Source organism: Otolemur garnettii, unplaced genomic scaffold, assembly GCF_000181295.1.
Source record: "Otolemur garnettii isolate 467f Iridium unplaced genomic scaffold, OtoGar3 scaffold00226, whole genome shotgun sequence".
Taxonomy (NCBI): Eukaryota; Metazoa; Chordata; class Mammalia; order Primates; family Galagidae; genus Otolemur; species Otolemur garnettii.
The window spans coordinates 350,647-361,100 of NW_003852621.1; the positions used below are offsets into that span (position 1 = coordinate 350,647).

General features: G+C 48.4%; 1 protein-coding gene across 1 annotated transcript in view; it reads left to right on the forward strand.

Moving 5' to 3' along the window:
* CEP72 (centrosomal protein 72) overlaps positions 1 to 3,108 on the forward strand; it is a 31,549-nt gene extending 28,441 nt beyond the window's left edge. The window contains exons 11-12 of the mRNA XM_003802021.2: positions 772 to 883; positions 2,946 to 3,108. Coding sequence (XP_003802069.1) covers positions 772 to 883; positions 2,946 to 3,108 — 275 coding nt within the window. The remainder of the gene's footprint in view (positions 1 to 771; positions 884 to 2,945) is intronic.
* Positions 3,109 to 10,454: the final 7,346 nt, after the last annotated feature.

Here is a 10,454-nt window from a genome sequence, read left to right on the forward strand (position 1 = left end):
AAAAAAAAAAAAGAGAGAGAGACAGGAGTTGTGCAGATGGAAACCAGTCACATGCTCCCTCACTGATGGATGTGAACTCAGCAGGCATATCAGAGACAGGTGGCTGCTGTGGGTGCTTCTCCCTAAACCACAGGCCCTCCCTTCAGGAATAGTTTGCTGGCAGATCCATCAAAGGGCCTTCAGCCAGTGTCAGGACCTTCAGTGCAAGGGTGTGGCTCTTCAGGGTATCTGGAGGGCAGAATCCCACAGCTTCCTCCCCTCCCAAGGAGGGGAGCCAAAGGTGGGCCCAGTGGAGAAGCGATTGGACATGTAGATGAGGCCTTACATTTGTGTTCACCCTCTCTTTGAGTCTTATAAAACCTGTTTTTTTTCCAGCTATATTTTTTCTTGTAACCTAGATCTAATCCAATCTAGAATTGATTTTGTTTTCAAAATGTACAAATAATGGCTCAGTGCCTATAGCACAGTGGTTACAGCACTGGCCACATAAACCAAAGCTGGCAGGTTTGAACCCCACCCAGGCCAAGCTAAACAACAATGACAACTGCAACCAAAAAAAAAAAAAAATAGCCAGGCATTGCAGTGAGTGCCTGTAGTTTCAGCTACTTGGAAGGCTGAGGCAAGAGAATTGCTTAAGCCCAAGAGTTTGAGATTGCTTTGAGCTGTGATGCAATGGCACTCTACCAAGGAAGACAAAGTGAGACTCTTGTCTCCAAAAAAAAAAGTATGAGTAGGTTTCAGTAACTAAAGCTATACTTTTCTGTCTCTAAGGACTTCAAACAAGTGTAAAGAGGCTCTCTGGTGAGATTGTGGAGTTGAAGCAGCATCTGGAGCACTACGACAAGATCCAGGAGCTCACTCAGATGCTGCAGGAAAGCCACAGGTGCCTGCCTGGGAGGCCTGGAGGGAGGGGCTCGGGGAGGGGCTCTGGGGAGGAGGCCTGGAGGGAGGGGCTCGGGGGAGGGGCTCTGGGGAGGAGGCCTGGGCACAAGGCGGGTGAGGCTGGCCTGTGGTATAAAAGGAAGGCACTGAGGAACAGCTGGTGTGAGTCCTGGACCCACATGTATCACTATGTGGACTTGGAAATTCCATGAACTTCCCTTTCAGTGAAAAGTGAGACCCTTCCTATAGTAGCATTCTGTGAGGTGTCACCCTTGAGGTACACACCCATGAGGTGTAGACCAAGAGATGTGATCATGAAGGGTAGACCCATGAAGTGTGGATTTGTGAGGTGTAGATGTGTGAAGTATGACCTGTGAAATGTGGATGCTGAGGTGGGACCATGAAGTGTGACCTATAAAATATGGTTTATGAGCTGTGACTTTAAGGTGTGGGCCCATTAGGTGTGCACTTGTGAGGCATGCCCTGGAAGGAGTGACCCATGAAATGAGGACTGGAAAGTGTGAACTGGGAAGTGTGGACTGTGAGGTGTGACCTGTGAGGTGTGGACCATGCAGGTGACATGCGAGGTATGACCTGTGATGTATGGACGGTGAGGTGTGACCCTGTGAGGTGTGAATCATGAGGGGTGATCTGGGAGGTATGACTGTGTTATACTGTGTCAACTGTGGACTGTGAGGTGTGGGCTGTTAGTGGACCATGAGGTGTGACTGTGCATTGTGGCCAGTGGAGATGAGGGACATGTGCAGGAAGGCGAGAGGTAGGCAAGTGTCTTGGTCCTCCTGGCCATGTGCCTTCTGCCTTTACCTTCCCTGCACCTCTGGCTGTTTGCTTAGAACATGGAGCTTTTGCCTTTATTCCCTGAGTGGAACCATCAGGGCAGAAGCTTCTATTCAGGGACTTGAGTACTAGAAGTGGGTGGTGCAAAGAGGAAAGTTGGCTTCAGTAGGGAGATGAGCTACCAAGGCCAGGATGGGTCTCCCTGGGCTGTACGGTTCAGCTGTGCAAGCCATGTCCTGTCACCCTAGCAAGAAAGGCAGCCCATGGTCAGTGCACTCCCTTCATTCTCTTTTCTCACTCCCTCCTTGGGCAGAGGTTACCACACTCCTGGGTTTGGGTGCAGTCTGGGCATAGGCACAGAAAGGGCCTTTCAGGCTGAAGGCTACAGACCCCCCAGGGACCCATCACAGGCATACGTTACAGAAAGGAAGGGGCCCCTGACAGGTGAGGTTGAGCTTAGACCAGAAGGAAGAAAAGTACCACGAGTGCAGACAAGTGGCAGTAGGGATGGATCACCCTGGCACATGGTTGCCCATTTGTGGCAGTCAAGGTGATAGCAGTCATGTTCTCTGAGCACTGTGTCCTGGGTGTGGACAAAGTGAAGGGCACAGCCTCCAGATGCCCAGGGACTCATGCTGTGTCCAGTCTGAGCTCTGCCCAGCCAGCAGGAATTACAGTGGTTCAAGCAAACAGAGCCAGTGCTTGCGCTTAGGTTTGTCAGTGGGAGTGACATCTTTGTGGCTAAAGTGGCTGAGCTCAGTATGCCCTGCTTTGTAGAATGATTGTTACACTCCAGATGTCCTTAAGCCTGCTTGTTGGTGACGACAGAGTTGGCAAAATGCAGCAGTGCTTTTTTTCTAAAACTCCTTTCTGAAATAAAAATGGTTAACAGTATTGAAAATCAAGATTTCTATTACCTTGTTACTGTGACAGAATTACTAAATTTGAAAATTAGAAACAGTTTAATCCCTGGCTCTTTTCTGGAATTAGAACATTGTTTTCCCAGCCCTTAAGGTTATCATCATTATCTCAAAAAAATAAAAATAAAGAAACCTGACAGGCTGGAGTGCAGGGCGCTATTCATGTCCTCTACTGTTCAGCTCATTCATTCATCTTGCAAGATAGCCCTAGCCCCAGTGGTCTGTAGGGAAGGAGGTAGGCAGCAGCCGGCAGGACCAGCCTGGCCATGTACAGGGGTCAGCTGGCTTCATGCTGGTGGGTGGAGGCAGACATGAGGGGCTGAGCATGGCCTTGTTGTCCCTCAGCTCCCTGGTCGGCACCAACGAGCACCTGCTGCAGGAGCTGAGCCAGGCGCGGGCACAGCACAGGGCAGAGGTGGAGCAGATGCACTGGAGCTTCCAGGAGCTCAAGAAGACTGTGGCCCTGCGTCCCCACGATGGTGCTGGCCGTGGCAGCTGCCTGTCCTGATACCTGCTGAGAAGCTAGATGGTTTGCACCTGTGTGTTTCTTTCTAGTATATTTGCGGGTGAGAGCTGTCTCTTCCATGTGTAAATTACCACTGATTTTTAAAATGTATTTAGGACTCATTTTCTAAAGCATCTTAAAATTAATCTAAGCCCTTTGCATATTTTGAGACAAGACACAGTGACAAATTTCGAGAAAGAAGACCATTAATTTTTCACCAAATATCCTGAGATGAAGTAAATGCAATGTGTTTCAGCCTAATGTAGAAGAAAGCTACGTATGACAAAGTAGTTTTGTGTAACAAGCAGTTCTTCTTGAGTGTTATATATTGCAATGAAAAGCTAACCTTTTAAGTAGTTCTTTATAAAATATAACTGAGTTTCTCATTGAATTCTTTTATAAAACAAGCTACACAACATAGTAGATAAGCAGGAATAAATAAATGCCAAGATGTAATGTAAGCATCATTTATAGATGTGGGAAACATGCAAAAGTAGTTTCATGATATTAACATAAAGCCGTAAAAATAACTACCCAAGCCTCAGCTCTCTCTTTTCTCCTGTGGTGTATTTCTTAAAATTATGTCATAATAGGACATAAAACTAGATTTTTGGAAACTTCATCTTTTATGTTATACACGGGTCCCTATGAAAGTTTTGTGACAAACCATATTACGTCCATTATTTCACTTACAAGAAACACAGGTGGCAGCATTCTTTCTGACTCATCGGGGCAGATTTCACTTTCCTCAGGTTATCAGTGTTGCTGGGAGGGCTTCATGTTTCTGCCCATGCAGGTTTTAAATTTCTTGATTTTTGTGTATCTCAAAACTTTAATAATGACATTTGATTATGTAAATTTGATTGGTAAAACAAGACAATTTTTTTTTAATGTTCAATTGATTTAGGATGAATGAACAGACCTCAAGAAGCAGGTACCCCATACAAGCTGTGTGTGAAATATGTGAGAATTATGTCACCCGAGAAACCCAAGAAGTGGTCAGTTCTTTCCCCCTCAGAAGAAATATTGCTGGGCTTCAGCATGTCCATCTCTGCTGCCTCTCTGTTCTATCAGCAGCACCAGCTTTTTTTTTTTTTTTTTTTTGACAGTCTCACTATGTCACCCTCAGCCACAATCCCCAGCTATTTTGTTGTTGTTGTCATTATTGTTCAGCAGGCCTGGGCTGGGTTTGAACCTGCCAGCCCCAGTGCATGTGGCTGGTGCCCTAAACCACTGAGCCAGCACCAGCTTTTGTAACTTAGCAGGAAAGTGCATTAGAGGTGGAGTTAATTATCAGATCATTTATTTTAAAGTATTAAAAGATTTGAATATTAAATCTATTTTAAGCTTGTAGAAAATGATCACATGCTGTTTGTTTCTCTCATTAGGGTTTCATGAAAAGAAAGAAACCCATTCATTTCATGAAGCCCTAACCCAGCTTCTTGGGCCTGTGAGTTTCTATTTTTCATCAAATTTGGAAAAGTTTGGCCACTGTTTCCTCATGTCCAGCCTGACCCAGCCTCCGAGCTCCCTCTCGCTGCACTTCTATCAGACACAATGGGCCCACAGGTCACTAGATGCAATTTGGGTTTCCACCCTTCATTCTCTCAGTGCTGCACTGAGGATTGCTTTATTGCCCTGCTGCAAAGTTTACTAGTCTTTTCTTCCTCATACCTAATTTGATATAATGCCTCCATAGTGAATTTTTAACACAAGAAACTGTATTTTGAGTTCTAAAATTCTATTTGGTTCTCTTCATCTATTTTTTGTTTTCCATTATGTTTCCTTTAACTCCTTAGCCATATTTTTAGTAGCTTTACTAGATAATTTTCTTTTCATTTCAATTTCTGTTCTTACCTATTTTTAGCCATACCAAAATTATTAATAAATTTGGGTTAAAAATCTAATTTTATCAATTTTCCTGTTTAATGATTCTTTCTTACTTTATCAGAAAATATAATTGATATATTTGAGATACATGTTAGCTGTTCTGTATCTTTTCCTCTTTCCACCCCTGCCGGTCCAAGCCACCTCTTTACCTGGTTGGGCCCCTCTGCTCCTCGTCACATGTGCCTCCTCTGTGCCTTTCCACACTGCTGCCCATGCTGCCTTCTGCCTTGTGTGCAGCTGTTTCTAGGTATTTTAAGGAGACCATCCACTCTCACAAGGCATGAATATAGTCACCGTTAACTTGGAGTGTTTTAGCTCCTTATTCTCTTTGCCTCACTTCCTGTCCCAAATGTCATCTGTGACATTTCTTTCTGCTTTACAATTCTTTGCTTGCTGGCGGCAGGTTCTTCTTTTGTTGTCTAAATATGCCTCATTTTATCCTCATTTTGGAAAATAAGCCACTGAGCCAGTACTTTGGGTTCCTTTAGGTGCTGCTGTGGTTATCACCAGGGCAGTTGGTGTCTTTTCCCCTGGAACCAGAACTAGCCTGGGCCCTGAAGCCAACAGAGGGCTGGTGCACCTGTCTCTCTTCAGGGCAGGTCAACAGTCCTCCTGTCTGGGCCTGGATGTGAAAGTCTCCTTCAGACTCAGGAGAAATGGTGCCCAGGCCCTGTGGGCATCCATGCTCTGCTCTGTGTCCCCCTGCGACCCCTCCCAGGCTGCCCTATGTATGTCTATGCGTGTCAAGGGCCAGCCAGCCAGAGGGTGTGACTGCTAGTACAGACAGCATGCACTCTGAGGAAAACGTTCTAAGACCTTTATTCAATCACTTTACCAGTTGAACACACAATGTTAACAACGGCAAACATATGAGGAGCAATGAACAGACGATCACGAGCTGTTTCACTATAGGCTGCAACCCAGGCCGACAGCATGTCCAGCAGGGGCTCCACACCTCACGCTCTGCAGGGGCAGCAGGGCCCCCCCAGGCACTCCTGGTGAGTGTGGCGGTCAGCAGAAGAGCCCTTCTGTGTCTGAACACCCATTATGTGGGTGTTACCCATCACACTAATAAAGTGTTACACTCAGTAGTCCCTAACATTAATAAAACAGTGTAAAAATATATTGCATATATATATATATTTGTCTTCCTTTCTTGAAAAAAACTTAGTACAAACTAGTAGTATACATTATCCCTTTCAAGTTTCCATTAAGTGGTACAGGTTTCCCCTGTTGTTTGGCTTGGTTTAGTTTATCAAGAGGTCTAAAGAAAGAGTGTTAGTTAACTAAAGCATCCCCAACACATCCCCGTGGGCCCCTGACAGCCACACACTCAGCCATGAATGGGGGAGAGTTACTCAGCATCAGTGTTTGAGGGCGTCCAGCCCATCAATTACTTCACAGTGCAGCTGAATTGCCAGCCTGTGCTGTCTGGAGCAGGTGATGGCAGGATGTCCCTATGTGGTGAGTGCTACAGGGTGGAGTAGCCAGCATGGTCACCTGCAGAAAGCACAAGCTGGACAGACCCTTTCCCTTTCAGGCATCCTCAAACTACAGCCTGCGGGCCACATGCAGCCCGCCTAGGACATTTATCCGGCCTGCCTAGTGTTTTTGCCACCGCTGCTTGTCCTGCTTAGCAGCCAACTCGTCCTGGGGCCCGTAGTCTGGCCCTCCAATAGTCTGAGGGACAGTGAACTGGCCCCCTGTTTAAAAAGTTTGAGGACCCCTGCCTTAGGTGTTGAGGGCCAAGGTATCTGTGTCAGTTCCACCCAGCTCTGGTTGCAGTAGCCACAAACACGTAAGCACAGCATAGGGTGCCATGAAACTTCACAGCGCAGGCACTGGACAGCCCAGTTTGGGTGCCAGCCTCTGCCCCACCTACCTGAGCTATTACCACTGGTACAGACACAGGCAGCACACAAGGCAAGCAGCCCTGCACGGCCTTTTCCCATCTTATGGGCCTCTGCTATAATTTCACTTGCCCCAAACTTAAGACCAAGGATATTAAGAGGTGTAAAAATACTCCAGTATAAATATAAATCTTTCACTATGGTATTTTAAACATACAATTTGAACTTTGATTTTGGTAAAGCTAACTTATGACCACTAGCTAATTGTTTATCCTATAGCATTAAATAGAAATAAATATTCTGGTGTGATCAGTGTTGTTGTTCTCCTGCCCTCTTCTTTCCTGACGTTTAGACACTATCAGCATTGTCCTCCATATAGAACCTGTCCCTGTGTCCTGGGTGTCACCCCTGGCAGAAGCTGTCCCTGTCTCCTGGTTGCATACTGTGCAGTTTCTTTTATTCACATATAGACATTTAATTTGTAATTAGCCATTGTTAGTAGAAGCTAATTGGCATTGCATACAAACATGCAAAAAAGACAAACACCCTGCCTGTGTGTTCACAATATTCAGAAACTGGGGAGAATGTGTGTCTGTTTTGTCCAGTGAAGTTGGGGTCCAAGCACATGTTCTGTGTTCAGAGGCTACCTACAGGTGCAATGACAAATCCAACAGACAATTTTAAACCGACAGAATGGTGACTACTATGTTCTCATCATCTAATTTTTACTACCCCTTCCTTGCTAGGTGACATAGATGGGAGGGAGAATGTGTTTCAAATCTACAGTTTGAAACTGACTGGAGAAGGATGCTGTCCTGGCTTACATGTATCTGAGGAAAGCTTGGAACTTTCCCAGGGTGGGCAGGGGACGCACTGGAGACCACTAATCGGCCTTTTGGTGCTGTGCGCCAGGTGCCACCAGAAGAGTACATGGAGGGAAGAGTCTGGGGCATGAGGCCTCCCCCTCCAGGAGCCCAGAGTTGTCCAGGTGAGGGCAGGTTAGGCCACCAAGGAAGAACGGACCCTTGATTTTCATTCAAAACCCCAGAGGTTGCTGACAAGAGGTCAGGAATGCATTCTGAAGTGTTCACTGTTGCAGAGCTTCTTCCAGGGGCTTGAGATTGGGGTGCTGGAGCTCCACAGGTCGGACCTGTGAGCCCACTGCCCTGGGCTGTTCTGTCTAGTTCTGGGAGGGCACTGTGGTAAGGTGCTGACCTTGGGACATGGTGACCTGTCTATCACGGGGGTCTGCTCTCTGAGAGGCTGGGTGGGCTGCAGTCCCATTGAGGATGGGCACTTGCATTATTCCTTCTGCCTAGATCCAGTTTCCCAGTGTGCAGCAAAGGCAGCCAGCCCTGATGGGGCTTGGACCTTTGTCTGGACATATTCTTGCTTGATGATGGCCCGCTGAACAGGAGACAGTGTCCTGGTGCTCTGGCCCCTCTCCCTTTAGGGTTATGTGTCCCCACCGATCTCTGTGGTCCAAGAGAGCATCTGTCCCTGATGTGTATCCTGGAACCTCAGACACTGGCCTAGCCTGTCCCTCTGTCCTGGCGGGCCATGCTCAGCTCTAGGGCTGAGGTCCTGCTGAAATCACGTCTGTTTCAGGTGACTGAGCTGTGACTGTAGTGACCAGGTTGTTCATGGACATAAGAATGAGAGAAAAGCAGCCTCTGACGAAGAGACAGAGCATTCCTTCAGGGCCATGCTCTGAATGGGGCTTCTGGGGAGGCAGGAACCCTGGGTGGGTTGGGGGGCTGGCTCTTTTCACCCCAAGCTTCTCCAACCTGCACAAGAGCCTTGTTTAGTAACTCTTAGTGAAAGTCACGGGTATTTCAAACACATGGGCTTTCTGGATTGTGATCAGATTATTAAACCCTTTGCACAAAAGTTGTCTTCAGCCATTCCAGAGTATCACTTTTGCCTCTAGGTTTCACAGGAGGGGCAGCCTGGGACAGCCAGGAGCCTAGGGCAGGGTGGGACACCCTCTAAGGGAGTCTTGAGGCCTGAGAGCTAGTGTTCCTTGGTCTTTAATGCCAGGCACCGTGGATATCCAGAACCTCAGAAGAAAACTGCCCCTGAGCCACCCCATCCTTGAGTTGAGGCATCCCTTTTGAGAGCTCTGGGGAGATCCCAGATCTTAGAGGATCACGTGGGTGAGAACCTTGAAGCTCTAGCCCCACCCAGGTGGGTGGGCTGCCCCTGACCAGGTGCTCTCTGGGTGATATGTCTATGTGCGGTAGCCATGCAGGAGAAGACTGCTGCCCACCTGTGCCATAATCTCAGGCCTGGACAGCCATCCACCCTGAGAGTATTTCCCCAAGGCTGCTGTGGGCTCTTTCCAGGATCAGCTCCAAAACCAGCAGGCCACACTCAAGGCTGTAGTTGTTCATGTCAAAGGACAGGTCACGGCAGGGGCCATTGTGCCAACAGGTGGACACACCGATTGGCATCCCCAGGATGGAACAGCACACCCAATTCTTGTGCAGACACGTGCAAGGACAGGCCACCTGCTCTGTGCTCAAGGTGTGACTGTATGGGGGTCCTGGACAGGTTCTGCCCACTGACTCCTGTGTGCTAGGCTGCAGGTGGAGAGGATGAAACTCCAGTTCATGCTGCAGGCCTGGGGGGTCTTCCCTGGCCCTGTTTCTCTTTAGTGTCCTGCACCCAGCGGGGTGGGTAGGGTTAGAGAGAGGTACTTAGGGAGAGGTGACATTGCACAGGTTGTGGTTGTCAGGAGGTTTGGGGGCAAAGCAGGGACCAGCAAGACCAGTGAGAGGCTGGGCACAGATGCCAGGCACATGCTGGTGAGGCTCCCACCTGGCAACATGGGGACAGGACATCCTGAATCTTCTCACCCACTCTGAGAGTGGACATGCAGACACCATCTTCTTAGGAAAGCAAACTGGAAGAGTGCCAACCTCTTGCGCCAGGAGACTCCTCTGGGCAGCAGGAAGCTGCCATTGTGCCCCTCAGCTTTCCTGTTACTTCAACTGTGAATGCAAGTGTGTGTGTGTGTGTGGGCATGTGTACACAAGTGTGTGTGAGCATGCGCAATCGTGTGCTTGTGGGACCTGCCTCCCACACCTGCCCTCACCAGGAAGGCTCAGAGGACTCTGGTGTCTGCCGCAGGACAGGCCACAGACAGGACCAAGTCTGTTATTTTTGTGCTGTTGGTTAGTTCCTTAGTTCCTGCTGCCCCCTAGAAAGTGTCTACCAGTAGGAAGTCAGGGTGGCCTCTACAGAGACTGTTTCCCAGGGTCCCTATGACAACCCACTCCTTTAAAACACCCCTTTCACCTCAAACTAGGTGGCCAGTGTGGTGCAATCCCAGGAGACACTTCAGAAATGGCTGTCCCCTTTCCAGCTCAGGCCAAGGCAGGTGTGTTAGGGAATGTCAGTGAATCAGGGTTCGGACCTGGTGTCTGAGAGGGGTTGGGCTCAAAGCAGGAGGGAGGCCTGGAGTGGCCTCCCCAGCTGCCTCAGCCCCAGCAAGGCCCTATGAGTTCTGCCCGAGTGAGCACAGGGACATCCACAGGAATGTAATGAAGACGTGGGTGCAGTCCTGCTCCCGGACACCTGCAGCGTCACGGGTGTGGATGCGCGGCG